Below are 18,402 nucleotides of genomic sequence, written 5' to 3' on the forward strand. Positions count from 1 at the left end.
TTTTAAAATGTACATGGAAAATGGAAAATAAGGAATTAATAAAAAAATTAAGTTAGCATCTGATCCATCAAGCAATGGTGTGCAAGGGCCTTTAATTTTTTTTTTTAAAAAAATTAATAGGATGAATGACATGTTTTTCTTTCCAATCATTTTTAAACAAATATGATGTTTGAGAATCTCTAAAATTTGATTATTATGATGATATTTTTTTACAAACAAACTTATTTTTTACTCGAAATACATTAAGAATATCATAGAAACCTTGTTAAATTATTTTATAGCACTCAAAAAAAAACACCACTTAAAATTTAAAAAAAATCCGAAAACTCAAAATCTTCTTCCACTCGTATCTATTTTCTAGACACTTTTAAAATTAAAAATGCCCATCTTAATTTTTCTTATCATATATAAAATTATTTGATATAAAAAATAAATTGATTTGATGATTGTAATTATTACAGCAATCATTTTCTCTCTATATTAAAATTTAATAATTTTTTTTCACCAAAAAAAAATTTGAAAATGAGAAAAATAAATTTTTATATCAAAATTAATTATTTTTAAAAATAAAGAACAAGTTACCTAATAATTAAAAACTATAAGTAACTAAAATGAGCTTTTATAATAAATTTTAAATTCATCATCTATTGTTTTTTTCATTCGAGACTGCTGTTTTTTTAATTCAACTCTATCCTATAAAAAAATATATAACCAGGTGTTAATTTAAACTAAAAAAATTAAATCATATAAAATAAAAGTTAAAAAGCCAACATGAAAAATTGAAAGAAAAAAAAACCAAACCCACAATATTATGCGAGGAGGTGAATAATAATACTAAAAATTAACGTCTTTTGTTATATTGTATAATAATAATAATAATAATGTTTTCCTTTACTCCAGCTTGAAGCCTTGAACCGTGAGAACTTGATCAAGCACAAATGTCGAGTGCCAGAAGGAAAACACGTCGTAACAGCTGTATATATTACCGGGGGGACGGGCTTATCAGGGCCAGTAGGTTGGCCTTTTGATCGATTTCAACAACTGGCATTTCAACACTGAATTTTCCCAGTGTTTTTTTAAGCAAGTTTTACGAATTTATAAGAGCAATTTATAAAAATATTTCACATGTTTCCTTTTCCCTTCAATTACAGACCATCGATCACAATATCAGTCATCAATTAAAGTCAATGAAAAAAAATCAAATTGCGACAAACTTTTGCAACGGTAAATTAAAATTCACTAACAAAAAGATATATATATATTTTAAAAGCTCATTTTAAATAAAAAAATATTTTAAAAGCTACCACTTCCGGACAGATCTAAACATGCTTTAAAATTGCTTGGAAGCGACCCGTCCGGTCTATCATGAAAGAACAGAAAAAAGCCGTCACAACATAGCACCCAAACATAAATCTCGAAATCACCCACCCCTAATCCCCATTATTACCATCGACCTGTCATCAGCATCACGTTAAAGATCCCTAACCACTCTAGAGTACACTCTAATCCATAACAAAAGCCAAGGGCAATTCGGTCACATAATTTAAAACCATGGACTTTCCCGTAAGAGACAAACTAAACCCAAAACGCGATCTAAATCTTAAAATCACGGAGCTCCCCCCCTCTCTGTGTCTCTCTTTTCTCCATTTCCATTTCCCTCCTCTACGATTCACTTTCTTTCCTCTTCATGCCATCAAATCTAAACAAGCCAAACAATCCCTAACATTCCCTCTCCAGATCCAAGCTCCCCGAGTCACGAGCTCACTCACCTTCCTGACTCGGGAATGGCTTCCACGGAAGCCGATTCCCGGTTAAGCCAGATAGTATCTCCTGCTTTAGAAAAAATCATCAAAAACGCATCGTGGCGTAAACACTCGAAATTAGGACACGAATGCAAATCCGTCCTCGAAATTCTCACTTCACCAGAACCCCAGGAACAACCTCCTCCGACTTCCACTTCCGACGATTCCTCTCCCTCCGAATCCTCCCTACCTGCCCCACTCCACGACGGCGGGTCCCACGAATACTCCCTTGCCGAATCCGAAACAATCCTCAGCCCTCTGATCAACGCGTGCAACACTCAATTCCTCAAGATCGTCGATCCAGCCGTTGACTGCATCCAGAAATTGATCGCCCATGGGTACATACGTGGAGAAGCGGATCCCACCGGAGGTACAGAAGCGAAATTGTTAGCTAAATTGATCGAATCTGTGTGTAAATGTTATGATTTAGGGGATGATGGTGTTGAATTGTTGGTTTTGAGAACCCTATTATCGGCTGTTACGTCTATTTCCTTAAGGATTCATGGAGATAGTTTGTTACAAATAGTGAGGACTTGTTATGATATTTATCTAGGGAGTAAAAATGTGGTTAATCAAACAACGGCGAAAGCATCGTTGATTCAAATGTTAGTTATTGTGTTTAGGAGAATGGAGGCTGATTCTTCGACAGTTCCGATTCAGCCGATTGTTGTGGCTGAATTAATGGAACCAATGGAGAAATCTGATGTGGATGGGTCAATGACGGTGTTTGTTCAAGGTTTTATAACCAAAATTATGCAGGATATCGATGGGGTTTTAAATCCGGGGACACCGAGCAAGGCTTCAATGATGGGGGCACATGATGGGGCTTTCGAGACTACGACTAGTACAGTGGAGAGTACAAATCCGGCTGATTTGCTTGATTCGACAGATAAGGATATGTTGGATGCGAAGTATTGGGAAATTAGTATGTACAAGACGGCTTTGGAGGGGAGGAAAGGGGAGTTGGCAGATGGGGAAGGGGAAAGAGATGATGATTTGGAAGTGCAGATTGGGAATAAGTTGAGGAGAGATGCTTTTTTGGTGTTTCGAGCACTTTGCAAGTTGTCTATGAAAACACCACCAAAAGAGGCTCTGACTGATCCTCAGTTGATGAGAGGGAAGATTGTCGCGTTGGAGTTATTGAAGATTTTGTTGGAGAATGCTGGTGCCGTGTTTAGGACTAGTGACAGGTACAACCTATGTTATGCTTTTATAGTGTATACATTCTTGCTGGATTTTGCATTTTGTTGTCCATTAATTTTTTTTCACATTTATTTGAAATTAATTGTTATAAACTTGTTGATATATTTGATCACAATGTTATGTATAGTGATAGATACATTTACACCATTTGGAAGCTCTTGAAGTATTTCTTCTACGTAGCCATATACAACTATTATTGAGCGGAAAACAGACTCATTATAGTGGATACATGTGCATTCTAGTGGTTTTGGTTTATTGTGCTGATGACGAAGAGATGGAGCTACAATTGTTAGATAGTATATCAAAGAGATGGAGCTACAATTTTTAGATAGTATATCCATGATAAAGAGTTTTCAAGTTAGATCTCAACTTTTGTATCAAAAGTATTTTTCCTATGCAATTATACATGACCATTGGTGGCTGGGAAACAGATAGATTCTAGTGGACACAGATGCATTTCAGTACTCAGTCTATTGTGCAGGTCACCAAGATGAAGGTACAATTGTCAGATAATATTTCCATAAAAAAAGTCTTCAAGGCTTTAGATCTCAAATGCATCCAGCATAAGCCATCCTTGTTTTAAAAAATTGGTTAAAAATCTGCCATTTTTATCTCCAAGCTTCATGGAGAGTCTATAGGTACAACCTTCATTAGCTCATGCAGAATCATCAACACTGTAGCTCAAGCAGGGCCTGAATTGGTCTAAATTTGTTGTCAGAATGATCTTAAGATGGAAAGAAAATTGAACTACTGGGAGGGATAGGGAAAACTTGTGGAGGTCAATTGTTGGTTGCAAATGGTATGCCAACAGTAATATGTAGCTGTTTATGCTGCCTGGTAGAACTGGTACAACTTTGGCTGTAAATGGACTTCTCCCTTTTCAATGTTTCATGTACTGTTTTGTGCTGTTAAGATGCGCGATTATGGGATCCTGGGAGAGGTAGGGAAATAGCTTAATAATCTTTTCATTTTCTGTTGTGATTGGGGTTGGAATATGTTGCAGAAAGCCTGATAGAAAAATGTTGTGTGGCTACATCATAACCTAGTATTGTTACCAATTTCAATGGTTAAATAATTAAATCCAGAGAGGTAGGCAAATAGCTCAATAATCTTTTCATTTTCTGTTGTGATTGGGTTTGGAATATGTGGCAGAAGGACTGATAAAAGTATTTGCCAATTTCTATGGTTAAATACTTTTATCTAGTATTTCTCTCTCATTTCAAGGGATTAAGGAGTTTATTTCATGGGTAAGAAAATTGCTTTGGCTGAGCACTTGGAATTCCTGATCCTATGTAGGACAAATTATTGAATGCCTTTTGGTTGGATGTAAGCCATGAAACCATAGTGATCAACTTATACTTTAGTTAAATCTTAGTTTAGAGGGTGAGTCAACTAGTCCTATTTTGCCGTATCTGGTTATATTTTTTTGTGTGTGGAAGTCTCATGTGGTCCTCTTGCTTAATGTTTTCACTCTGAAGTTGAATAGTATTATTTTGGTTTCAGTCCATTCCTTTCTCTATCAACAAGTGGCATTCTTGTGCTTAATGGTATTTGATGAAAAATGAGATTTATCTTTTATCACTTCTATGCATATGCAATTATGTTGCTTATGAAGTGCTACTCTCATAATGAAGTCTATCAAAGTTAAATTTGTGATGTGTTAAATATACTTGATTCTTGTGCTGAAACAGGTTCTTAGGTGCCATCAAGCAATATCTATGTCTTTCACTGTTGAAGAACAGCGCTTCGAGTCTAATGATCATTTTCCAGCTTTCTTGCTCCATTTTCATTAGTTTGGTTTCAAGATTTAGAGCTGGATTGAAAGCTGAGATTGGAGTATTTTTTCCTATGATTGTTCTAAGGGTTCTGGAAAATGTTGCTCAACCTAACTATCAGCAGAAGATTATAGTGCTTCGGTTTCTAGATAAGCTCTGTGTTGACTCACAGATCTTGGTAGACATTTTTATTAATTATGATTGTGATGTCAACTCATCTAACATATTTGAGAGGTATGTTTTCTTTTCTTGCTATAGATATCTGAGTTTGTAAAACAATTGATCTATAACGTTGGCAAAAATATCAAGTTTTAAACCATTTGATAAATTATGTTTTGCTATCTTGATCATTCAGAATGGTCAATGGACTCCTTAAAACTGCTCAAGGCGCCCCTCCTGGTACTGCTACTACACTTTTGCCACCTCAGGAGGTGACCATGAAACTTGAAGCTATGAAGTGCTTAGTGGGTATTCTGAAATCAATGGGAGACTGGATGAATAAACAATTGCGCATTCCCGATCCTCATTCTACCAAGAAACCTGATGCAGCTGAGAACAGTCCTGAACCTGGAAGTCTTCCCATGGCAAATGGTAATGGGGATGAGCCTGTTGATGGATCGGATTCTCATTCTGAAACCTCCACTGAAGCATCAGATGTTTCAACTATTGAGCAACGAAGGGCTTACAAGCTGGAACTTCAGGTATGTGATTTAATTGTATTTATGTGCTGGCTACTGCAAATGGAATCTAATTTAAAATTTGTGGCAGGAAGGTATATCTCTTTTTAATCGGAAGCCTAAGAAAGGAATTGAGTTTCTAATCAATGCAAATAAAGTGGGCCATTCAGCAGAGGAGATAGCAGCCTTTCTTAAAAATGCATCGGGCTTGAACAAGACTCTGATTGGTGATTACCTTGGGGAAAGAGAAGATTTGTCACTGAAAGTGATGCATGCTTATGTGGATTCTTTTGACTTTAAAGGCCTGGAGTTTGATGAGGCTATCAGGGTCTTTTTACAGGGATTTAGGTTACCAGGAGAGGCACAGAAGATTGATCGAATTATGGAGAAGTTTGCTGAACGTTACTGCAAATGTAATCCAAAAGTTTTTAGTAGCGCTGACACAGCCTATGTCCTCGCTTACTCTGTGATAATGCTCAATACTGATGCTCATAATCCCATGGTCAAAAGTAAGGTGTGTTCAAATCCTTTAGTTTACTCGGTTGGATATTTCTGATAGTGTGATGGATAAGTTTGTACCCTCCTCTCTCACATAGCTCTCTCTCTCTAAAAAAAAAGCAGATGTCAGCTGATGACTTCATTAGAAACAATCGTGGCATTGATGATGGGAAAGATCTACCTGAGGAGTTCTTGAGATCATTGTTTGAACGAATATCAAAAAGTGAGATCAAAATGAAAGAAGATAATTTGGATCTCCAACAAAAGCAGTCTTTGAATTCAAACAGAATTTTAGGCTTGGACAGTATCCTAAACATCGTGATCCGCAAGCGGGGTGAAGAAAAGCATATGGAAACAAGTGATGATCTTATCAGGCACATGCAGGAACAATTTAAAGAAAAGGCTCGGAAATCTGAGTAAGAATAACTGGCTCTCCTGTTCTCCAAACCCCATTGCTTTTCCACCTGAAACTTTATGGTAACTGATCCCACTCTGTCGAGTCATCTGGTTCTGCACCTTATGGGGCTCTCCAATTTGTGTGCTGGGCAATAATCTTAATGAAGCTAAAGGCTCTTGATTATACTTTTCAACAATTGCTTACATGCTTATAGTTCATTAGTGCCTCCTGAACAATAAGCAATCCTTTGTGATAGAATTTTTTATTAAGAAAAATCTAACTATGCTTATGTCTTGACTATGCTCTTCGTGAAGTTGATATTTGTACTTTGAACAAAACTGTATATAATTCTCACATATTTTTACCGACCTGGCAATTTGCAGGTCAGTTTATTATGCTGCAACAGATGTGGTGATTCTTAGATTCATGGTTGAGGTATGCTGGGCTCCTATGTTGGCAGCCTTCAGTGTGCCTCTGGACCAAAGTGATGATGAAGTGGTGATAGCTCTGTGTCTGGAAGGTATCCGGTGTGCTATTCATGTTACTGCTGTGATGTCCATGAAGACTCATAGAGATGCTTTTGTGACTTCATTAGCAAAGTTTACTTCACTCCATTCTCCTGCTGATATCAAGCAGAAAAATATTGATGCCATCAAGGTTGGTATTTGAAATAGTATCTTATAGATGGCCCTTCAGATTAACTTAAAATAAAATCAGTATTGTTTTGTGAGCCTCCTTTTCTTAGGTTGTCTTGTTGAGATTATGTATTCCTTGTGCTACATGGGAGTGTATCTTTCATATTTTATTGGCTTTATGAAACTTTTCTTCAAATTTCAATGTTATGAATCTTTAGAAGTGAATGGTAGGAAAATAATAGTAGGATGGAGTTAGAAGTACAGGCTGAATATGTCCTTTTTTCTTAAATGGATAAATTAATAACTTTTGGAGGAGGGTTCACACTGGGGATTTCTTTTTTGAATGGGAGGTTTGGATAGCAATAGGCTACCTCTGCTACTATTTCATGAATTATCTTTTTGCGGGAACAAAATGGTTTAAATGAATGAAAATGTAACACGAGAAGAACCGATAGAAGGTTAGTAGCCTTTATTGATGGGTCTGTGCTAGTAGTGCCAACCTTGTGTTAACAAATGCACATGCAGAAAGTCTGCAAGTTGTCACAAGAGCTTTAACTACCAATGATCTGAGTATTATATTCTTCAACTTCATCCCAGTAGCAATTTGCTCACGGATCTAATTTGATTTGGGTTTGCACTGTTTATAGGCAATAGTTACAATAGCAGATGAAGATGGGAATTATTTGCAAGAAGCTTGGGAACACATTTTGACATGTGTCTCACGCTTTGAACATTTGCATCTCATGGGAGAGGGTGCTCCTCCAGATGCTACCTTTTTTGCTTTTCCCCAGAGCGACTCCGAAAAGTCAAAACAAACTAAGTCAACCATCCTCCCTGTTCTGAAAAAGAAGGGACCTGGAAGGATGCAGTATGCAGCTGCTAGTGTGATGAGAGGTTCATATGATAGTGCTGGTATTGGTGGAAACACAGCTGGGGCTGTTACTAGTGAGCAGATGAACAATTTAGTCTCCAATTTAAACATGTTAGAACAAGTTGGAAGCTCTGAAATGAGCCGCATATTCACACGGAGCCAAAAGTTAAACAGTGAGGCGATTATTGACTTTGTCAAGGCTCTTTGCAAGGTCTCCATGGAGGAACTGCGATCAGCTTCCGATCCACGGGTCTTTAGCCTTACAAAGATTGTTGAGATTGCGTAAGTTTCATCCTACTTTTTGTTTGTTTATCGGGCCTCTTTCCTCTTCATTTTTTTTTAATTTTTTTAAAGTATCTGCTACTACTGCAGGGATTACATAATAAATTTGATTTGATTTCTTATCACAGGCACTATAACATGAATCGCATCAGGCTTGTATGGTCAAGCATCTGGCACGTGCTTTCTGATTTCTTTGTAACCATCGGCTGTTCTGAAAACCTTTCAATTGCAATTTTTGCAATGGACTCTTTACGTCAATTATCAATGAAATTCTTAGAGCGGGAAGAGTTGGCAAACTATAACTTTCAGAATGAGTTTATGAAGCCGTTTGTTATTGTTATGCGGAAGAGTAATGCTGTTGAAATCAGAGAATTGATTATCAGATGTGTCTCGCAAATGGTTCTCTCTCGTGTCAATAATGTTAAGTCAGGATGGAAGAGCATGTTCATGGTATTGAAATCTGCCACTTCTTAACTTTAGTTATAATGAATATACTGTTAACCATTAAATTTTAGACCTCAATTTGATGTTATGAGATATCCTGCTTGCTATGTTTTTCACTCTTACACATCATATTGCTTCAGGTTTTCACAACAGCAGCTTATGATGACCACAAAAACATTGTACTCTTGGCCTTTGAAATAATTGAAAAGATTATTAGAGATTACTTCCCATACATCACAGAAACTGAAACAACCACCTTTACAGATTGTGTGAATTGCCTGATAGCATTCACCAATAGTCGATTCAACAAAGACATTAGCCTTAATGCAATTGCTTTCCTTCGATTTTGTGCCACAAAACTTGCGGAAGGAGATCTTGGATTTTCATCAAGGAACAAGGACAAGGAAGCCCCTGGGAAAATTTCAATACCTTCACCTCGGACTGGAAAAGATGGAAAACAAGAGAATGGAGAAATCACGGATAGGGAAGATCATCTCTATTTCTGGTTCCCTTTGTTGGCTGGTAAGGAAACTGGATAAGTTGGCATTTGATGTTATGAATCTTTGTTTTATTTTCCTCACATTCAGATTTCCATAATTGCAACCCTTTTTTGACTATTAATTATTGGTGGTTGGTTTGTGCAGGTTTATCAGAACTTAGCTTTGACCCTAGGCCTGAAATCAGGAAGAGTGCCTTGCAAATTTTGTTTGAAACTTTACGCAATCATGGTCACCTTTTTTCTCTACCTTTATGGGAAAGAGTCTTTGAGTCGGTCTTATTTCCAATATTTGACTATGTGCGGCATGCTATTGATCCTACTGGAGGCGACGCCCCTGAGCAGGGGATTGATGGTGATACGGGTGAGCTTGATCAAGATGCGTGGCTCTATGAGACATGCACCTTGGCTCTCCAACTGGTTGTGGATCTTTTTGTAAAGTTCTACAACACTGTCAATCCGCTTTTAAGAAAGGTGCTATTGCTTCTGGTTAGCTTCATTAGGCGTCCTCACCAAAGTCTTGCTGGTATTGGTATTGCGGCATTTGTCCGTTTGATGAGCAATGCTGGAGATCTTTTTTCAGAGGAGAAGTGGCTGGAGGTGGTTTTGTCATTAAAAGAGGCTGCCAATGCTACACTCCCTGATTTCTCTTACATTGTTAGTGGAGAAGCCTCAGTAATAAGCCATGAACAAAGTGACGGAGAGAAGTCTGGTGACATGCCTGATGGTGATTCAGAGGGGCTGATAGCGCACCGTCTTTATTCTTCTATATCTGATGCAAAGTGTCGAGCTGCTGTTCAACTTCTATTAATTCAGGTACTCTTTAACTATTTTATTTTAATATTGTGGAAGTATTGTGCACAATTTTATGTGTTGGTCTACTAGTTGGAAACAACAAACATGCTGTTTGTGGGTGTTGTGCTCTCCCTCTGCAGCTCTGCTTAGGTGTGAGTTCGATGGAAACACATGAAAGAAAAAGAAAATAATGGAACTTTCCAAGGACATAGTGTTGAGATTTAGTATGAATGACTCTGCAAGGGGTTGGTACAAGGGTGAGGAGTGCTGCACAATATTGATTCCAGGGGCTCCTAATCTGAAGAAATAAAAATTTCTAAACATAGGCATCCCTACTTTTTCATAAAGTTCTGAAAATTGGCTTTTTTTTTCTAGGCAAATTGAGGTTACAGTTGAAGAAATGAGTTTAATCTTGAAATCTTGTTAAGGTTGCTCATAAAAAGGAGACATGCACAAATTAAAAAATTCTAAAACAGTGGAAAGTTGAAGGGCTTCAGTTCCTTCCCATATACTGGTGTGTGTCTGCCTGCATAAGGGCTTGAGCCTCAACAACATGAATATTCTGATGGTTCTATAAGTTGATTCTTTTTTACTTTTCTTGTCTAGTAATTGCTTGATCAGAAACATTGAGCTTTGTTATTCAATCCACTAAACATGAAGTGTGAGCATTTTATCATTCTAATTGGCAGGCGGTGATGGAGATCTACAGCATGTATCGGTCTCACCTTTCAGCTAAAAGTGCCTTAGTGCTCTTTGATGCTTTGCATGACGTGGCATCTCATGCTCACAGTATCAACACCAATATTGCATTACGTTCAAAGCTACTAGAGTTTGGCTCTATGACCCAAATGCAAGACCCTCCACTATTACGCCTGGAGAACGAGTCCTATCAAATTTGCCTGACATTCCTACAAAATCTTATACTGGACAGACCTCCAACTTATGATGAAGCTCAAGTGGAATCCTGCCTTGTCAATCTCTGTGAGGAGGTTTTACAGTTTTACATTGCATCTGCCCATGCTGGACAGACATCAGAAACTTCTCCCAGTGGCCAATCCCAGTGGCTGATTCCTTCAGGTTCTGGAAAACGAAGGGAACTGGCCGCACGTGCTCCTCTTATCGTTGCAACTCTCCAGGCTATCTGTAGTTTGGGAGATTCTTTGTTTGAGAAGAACTTGGCACATTTCTTCCCTCTTCTTTCAAGCTTGATAAGTTGTGAACATGGGTCAAATGAGGTCCAGGTTGCTCTCAGCGATATGCTCAGCTCATCAGTGGGTCCTGTTTTGCTTCGGTCTTGTTGATCTTGGTAAGATTCAACTGCATTTTGGGCTGTCTCATATTTTATCCATCATAGTTCTCTTTTTCTTCATTCTACTTTATTACAATATGTTAATGGAGATATAGATTCGTAGTGTATGAAGAGTTAGATGGTTATGGATCAGCCAATACATCTGAACCTTGCTTAGTTTATTCAGGAGCCTGGCTCATCCTTTGTTCAGAATTCACAGATGCCATTAGTTTTGATGTTGTATGCTAGTCATATTTTTTCCGGGCCTCCCGATCAACAAATTTGAGAACATTACTTTCCTGTAAAAAGCTGCGAATTCAGCATGTGAGGTAAGAGGCCATTTTCTTGATTCTTCGATGACTTATTTTACTCTTGGTTACTTCAATGTTCAAGTTTTGTGAGTTAGACTTGGTTTTTGGACGGCTATTTTTTCTTATATACTTGAACGATTCAAGAGTGCTATTAGACTGACTGAATTTCATACACCGCGTGAGGTAGTTTTATATAAAATACGAGTTCTTTAATTTGCAGGGCTGCACTTTTAGGGCATGAAGGTAAGCATTGGTTCTGAATTCCGATGCCTGGATTATTCAGGCCGGGTATGATGGCGAACTCGATGTTTCGTTAGAAATTTGATGACACCAATTATTATGTCGCTGATACGCACATAGTACTATATAGTATAATAGAAAGGCCAGTACTGCAGTTCTCACTCGTGTCCTAAGAATTATTCAGCCTTGTAATGTGTACACACGGCCGTCCAAAATACCCAACGCCGTAGATGCCAACGAGACTAGATCAAAGTCTATGTAAATACTAATTTGCTATGGCTTCCGCCGGTTGCCGGCTCTCTTTTTACCAGGACTTGATCAATTCTTCAACGACTGCTGCTTTCTCAGCATATGATAATCCCAAGGTAGTGACTGGAAGTATTGTCTGTATTTTTATGTAGGGCCTAATTGATCCGTAGAATTATTGCAAGACGACAAACTAGGTTGCTAATTTATATCTACCATTCCCATCCATCTAACCCAAAACTTTCCACCACTCCACTGCATAGCCTATCATCGTTCCCCCATCACCCGCACGCTCAAGCTAATCCATGCTGAATTCTTTCAGAACTTGCTTGAGCTCCCTACACAGGAGGGCGAAAATCTTTCTTCAACAGCCGAGAAACACGGAGAGAGTTAGTAAATGCGGCAGGAGAAAAAACAAAAGATTATTGTCATCAAGTTTTGATTTGCTAACTTGCTCTTTCGCGGCCATGGAAATGTCCAGCCAATTCAAACAAGTTTTCAAGGTCATAGACGCGAACGGGGATGGCAAGATATCTTGCCATGAGCTCAGTGATGTTCTTCTGTGTCTTGGATATGAAAAATCAAAAGCAGCTTGGGAAGCTGAAAGAATGGTGAGAGAAATGGATTGTAACGGAGATGGATTTATCGATTTAGATGAATTCATCAATGCCGTGAATGACGATGGAAACTTTGGTAGCGGTAACAAGGAAGATTATCTCATGGATGTTTTTCTAATTTTTGATACCGACAAGAATGGCCTAATCTCGGCGAGGGAGTTGCAGACTGTTCTTACTAGCCTCGGATGCAAAAAATGCAGCCTTGAAGATTGCAGGCGTATGATAAAAGGGGTCGATAAAGATGGCGATGGTTTCGTGGATTTTCATGAATTCCGATCGATGATGACAACAAGTGCAAGCTGGCCAGAAGATTAGCAAAAGTGCTACGTACGTTATCCCTTTTCTGTTTTTTTGCTGTTTTCTGCTATCTTCAAGCACAGGTGTTCAAGATTCGAAGCCAAATGCAAATATCAATGATTGAATGGAAGAAGCAGCTTTACGAAAAGTTGGGAAAACCCTCACCTTATCAAATAATTGAAGTGGCGTGGTTTGTCATTCTTTGCATGCATGAAAACGGGCCTCTAATTTTCGAAGATAAAAATCTTGTTTCTGATGAGATATCCGTCTGGAAAATCAAGGCTAGCTAAGTGCTTGCCAATTTTATCACCGTGATTTATACACGATCATGGACAGTTGTTTATGCTTGTGTAAATAAATCTTGTTTTTGTAATAATAGTTGAAGTGGATAGATAGAGTTCGTCCACTGGTGAATTGAGACCCTCCTTTCTAAGATTATCGTGAATCTTATCCGCCTCATTGGCCACAAGTTCCTAGACGACATTCTTGCTATATACAAACAAACATTGTGCTTGTCATGTTTCTTATCTGTCAATTTCAGAAATGGGAATTTCTGTCCCAGCCCTCTCCCTTTCGGAGCCCTTTTGTCCCATGGCATCCTCTTCGCCAGCAAGGTTTGAAGTGAAATTGTGGAATAATTGGGCTTTGGAAATGGGCCTAGATCAATCTTCCTTCTTTCTTTAAAAGATCGCAGTATATTCACACACACACAAAAAAAAAAGAAAAAAAAAAGCATTCCAAATTTGTTACTACAGAGTAATCCACCAATCATCATTGTAAGTATATGGAAATTAGTTTCTTTTACCAATAGTTAGTGCATAAAAATAAAAAATAAAAAACTAAAGAGGAAGACAAGTTCACGGCATAGCACGGCCATGCTTAGTTCTAAACTATAGAATTAAGCCTAAACATGACAGGCTTTAAGGTTATGGAATAACACATTAAATTGGACTGAAAACATTTTAGCCTAGTCATTTTTTGATAACATTTCTTTCTTTTTGAATAAAGGCGCAAACAATTAATTATTCACCTTCATTTGTCTAAAAGAAAGGTTTTTACGGTGTAGAAACAAAGAAAAATCAACTTTGTTATAGTGTTATAACGAGTAAAATTTATTACCGAGGTTCATGTGTGTGTGTGTGTGTGTGTGGAGGACCGTGACCATAATTAGTTTTCCAAAATTAATAGCAACCCAAGAAAAATTTCGCACAACAGCATGAGAGTAAGATCAATCTCAGCATTTTCGTAATTCTTCCATTTTTCCTTGGATCGGTCAAATTAGACTAATATATTATCAGATCACTGACTGGTTAGCTAATAAGTTTTATTAGCAAATGACATTTTCCTTCAGCTTTACGATTCCTACATGTACACACAGACACACACACACACACACACGACGAGATTGTAGTGATGATTAACGTTTTGGAAAAGGTTTAAACGTTCTAGGTACTTCAAATCCCTTCTTTATGCTTTATTAATCCACATTCCATTGCTGCTTTGAACAAAATGATTAGTGTTTTTTCCAATTAACTATTTTAAAGATCATATGGGCTCGTTACAACATTGACCCTTTTTCCAGCAGCACATGTCAAGAACAATAATTTTGCTTTCTTGGCATGTATTAGGGCATTGAATTTTCTTCTGGGGTTCTTCATTATATCATGTTTTTCAATTGCAATTCTTTTAGAGAGCCGATGAAATAGTGAGAAAGGAACTTGTTCTTCTCATTGATAACTTTTAGAATGCAAGGACTCCATATATATAAAAATACAAACCGATCATTAGTTTAGCACAGTGACATTGTCTTCCAGCACAATATTTCACACAGTACTACTGTATGCATTAAATATATATCCTTACCCATAATTGCTTAAAAAACTATATATCAAACTGTCAGAATTACTTCATCCGACTTTTATACATGAAAGGGTTATCATCAAGTCTATTTCCACTTTGTCATCTGCACTCCCAAATATGCAGGAACCAAATTTTATAAAGCCTCCCATCTAGTTTTATAACGCCTTAGCCAATCAATTGTCGATTGCTTTAAATATTAGGTTCATCGAGTTAAAAATGGGATCCATTTACAGGTTGTAGCTGGAGAGAAATTGCATTCCTGAGAGACATCAAGTTCTGTAACGCTTACTCAAGAAAATCTTAAGTGATGGGATCACAAGTAAGTATGGTTCGATTCATGCATGCCAAGAATGGTTTTAGTAAAAAAATATTCAAGTGGCACTTGTACCGCTAGCACACCAGTGCCTTCAATAATGATTAATGTAGCAACAGTTGACCTTATTCGTTCTCTTATGCCCTGTAAGCTTACATGTGACAGGATATGTAATTAATGTCTTTAGGGATGCCAATGTCAAAGAAGTTTGAGACTTCATGAGATAAGCCCTAAAAGAAAAGGATAGACTTGAGACTTAATATTGTTCCTAATTGACACGGAAGAGATTAGCGAGGCTGGCATCAGTTTCCCCATCAAATTTAATAAAGAATCAATTAAGGAGCAAATCAGGGTTTACTAAGATAAATTAGCAGGCCTGAATTAAACTAATTAACGACGAGAAAAATGTGAGAAGAAATGGTTGACAATATGAACTAGCAAATTGCATTACTAGCGTTAAACTTTGAAAGAGGAGGTCATATAAGCAGTTGAGGGGATCAAGAGACAAAAATGATTCGAAAAGGGATCGCTATCAATCACATGGGAACCTCAATTTGTTTGGCTATTTAGTGTCTAATAAAATATTCGTGGTGCTCGAGGCGGGTTCAATTAATTAATTAAAGCATGAAGCTTTCAATTGGATTTCCATGGAGGACAGGAAATGGTTGCGACAATCTCAAGTCACTTTGAGAAAAAAAAAAGTGGTTTCTCAAAGAGTGAGCGAACATGCAACATGATGCTAGATTCGAAGAGATCATCGACCATTGGTGACCTTCACACGGAAGTAATGGTGTGTTTTTCCTTGATGTGGTCCATACTTTCTCCATGGCACTAGTTTAGATTTACTGAGATATTTTTATTATTAATTTGGACAAGATAATGGGTTTGATTTGTTTAATAAAAGAGAGAGAGTGGATTAAGATAAGCATATACCCTTTGTTGTCGTTGTATTAGCACGAAAGGCGCAATATATAGTTTTCTTCTCTTTGATTTGTACATATTTTGTTTCCATTAATTTGTCAAGGGAAGACTAAGTCTTCCTTGGTGCATATTCGGTATTTTGATGTATATTGTTGTATTATTTTGAATGTGTTTTTTATTTAGAAATATATTAAAGTAAATTATTTAGATTCTTTTATTTTTAATATCAGCATATTAAAATTATTAAAAAACACTAAAAAATATTAATTTAATATTTTTTCAAGCTAAATATATTTTTAAAACACATCTAAATATATATATATATTTGAACACATAATATCAAACAAGCACTTAGAAAACCTGTAATGTTGAATGATGCTCTGTTGTCAACTCAAGGTGAATTTGATTAACCTGGACTTGTGCGGAACCTGAATTTTAACCATCACTTTCACTAGAATAATAAAATGTTAATCGATAAATTATACAAATTAAGCTACAGGGCTAATAATTAACTCAACGTTTTTTTGCCTCCGGAATTCAAAAGTAATTCTGCCTCCTAAATCGTGCAACTCATTGAGTGGCATTGTAAGTATTTTATTGGGTGAATTTAAATAGAAAAAACAAAATTCTTCACATATGCTTACAAATTAATTATTCTACTATATATATGTGTGTGTCATCGTTTATATATATAAATATATTCATTATCGTTTGATAATTAAAATTTTGATATTAAATTAAAGAATGATCTTTATTTGAAAACTTAATTTTCTATGAGTTGTTAAGATAAAATCTATAATATTTTTTATTATATTACTCTGGGTGAAAGAGAAGATAAAAGGTTTTGAGAAGTTGAAAAGAAGGTGATATGATGGTCATATATATAGATTAAGAAATTCGTAATGGATGTGAACAACAGTGGAGGTTGTGTTTTCTGGTTCCAAAAAATGCGATTTGAAGAGAGCCATCATGCCACTATTCGATGAACAAGTCCTGGATTTTAGTATCTAGGAAGGGAGAGGTGATGGGGTGCCGTTGACTACGTAAGAAAATGATGGTTTGTATGCTATTCTAACCATACAACATATATTCAAATATAATATTTAGCCTCTTTTGTTTGCTAGCTTATTGTTTTGATGAAGAGATTATAATGAATAAAATTATTTTTTAATAATTGAGGTCATTTTCTTTGTTAATAATTCGTGTGAGAGAGAGGCCATGAGAGGTGGTTAGCTGGCTTATGACCCTGATGAAGGGAAGATAGCAACGTTAAGGGGAGGAGATGGTGGATCGGCGTTGTCCCGGCGAGGACCCCTCCCTCCCTCTCTCTCGTAGATTCTTTTTCATCCAATCACCAAACTCGTTTCTATAGTGCATCTTTAATTTTATTATTTTCTTGACGATATAGATTAGGAAAGGGTGGACTAAATTGATAGCTTCTGGGAACTATAAGAAAAAACGGTGAGAACTAGCTAGAAATTTTACCGAAAATAAAGCTTATACTTGGCAAAATACAGAAAAATATGATACATAATTCCATGTATAAATTTCTTGATTTCAATGGGTTAAAAGTGAGTGTACGTGAGTGTCTGTATATTTTCGTTATGAACAGGGAGGATGGAAAGTAATTTATTTTTAGAATGATTGATGGTAAATTAAATTTTGAATAATAAAAAATATAACTAGTCATCAGTTAATTTATTAAAGTCATTGATTCTGTAATGTTCGCATCTTCATCATTGATTGATAACTAATTTTTTTTTTATAATAATCAAGATAATATGTATTAATATAAAAGCTAGAGTCATTACAGTCATTAGGACAATGACACTAGAAGAAAAGAGTTCAATGCAAAATAAATAAATAAAAAAAAACAAATATAAATATTATCTAATTGGATCATATTAGAATACCTCATAAGCCTCTATACAAATCTATACATGTATAATTAAAATTGGAATCGTTAGTCTTTAACCATAACGCCAAACGATATAGAACAAATTGAAAATTAACTGACCAATCGATGAGTTTATCTTAAAAATATAATATTATTTCAGTACAACCAAATTCCTCAACATATACCATAAGTAAGCATAAGGATTGCCTAACTTTAAAATCTTTATTTGAACAAAAACTTTCACTAAAACAAAGCTTGGTTAGTAGAAACTTACTTGTTTATGAGAATGTTTCTTGTTTTTTTTGTAATGTTTATTTGAAGACTTCAAGTTATCTTTTTTAATATTGTACGAAGTCTTGGAAATTTTGGAGAAAATTTGTGAAACAGTATCATAGACCAACATAGAGAACTAGTTTTATTTTTATATTTTGTTCGGAGATATGATTTGTTATAACTAGCACTAATTTATTTATTTATTTATATATATAAGCTTTTTTTCAATACTTATATAATATTTATTGAAAGCCAATAAATATT

At 36.2% G+C, this 18,402-nt stretch overlaps 2 protein-coding genes across 2 annotated transcripts; both read left to right on the forward strand.

Annotated features, from left to right (window-relative positions):
- The first annotated feature begins 1,598 nt into the window (after window positions 1-1,598).
- Window positions 1,599-11,520, forward strand: LOC118041292 (brefeldin A-inhibited guanine nucleotide-exchange protein 2). Its single transcript, XM_035048567.2, has 11 exons — window positions 1,599-2,992; window positions 4,697-5,014; window positions 5,136-5,481; window positions 5,549-5,971; window positions 6,079-6,371; window positions 6,736-7,009; window positions 7,635-8,140; window positions 8,269-8,590; window positions 8,725-9,106; window positions 9,229-9,896; window positions 10,565-11,520. Exons 1-11 carry the CDS (start codon window positions 1,785-1,787, stop codon window positions 11,174-11,176), a joined length of 5,352 nt encoding a protein of 1,783 aa, XP_034904458.1. The 5' UTR covers window positions 1,599-1,784; the 3' UTR covers window positions 11,177-11,520.
- On the forward strand, window positions 11,356-13,355 carry LOC118041920 (probable calcium-binding protein CML18). Its single transcript, XM_073404536.1, has 2 exons — window positions 11,356-11,492; window positions 11,695-13,355. Exon 2 carries the CDS (start codon window positions 12,266-12,268, stop codon window positions 12,890-12,892), a length of 627 nt encoding a protein of 208 aa, XP_073260637.1. The 5' UTR covers window positions 11,356-11,492; window positions 11,695-12,265; the 3' UTR covers window positions 12,893-13,355.
- Window positions 13,356-18,402: the final 5,047 nt, after the last annotated feature.

This window comes from Populus alba, chromosome 14 (genome assembly GCF_005239225.2).
Source record: "Populus alba chromosome 14, ASM523922v2, whole genome shotgun sequence".
Lineage (NCBI taxonomy): Eukaryota > Viridiplantae > Streptophyta > Magnoliopsida > Malpighiales > Salicaceae > Populus > Populus alba.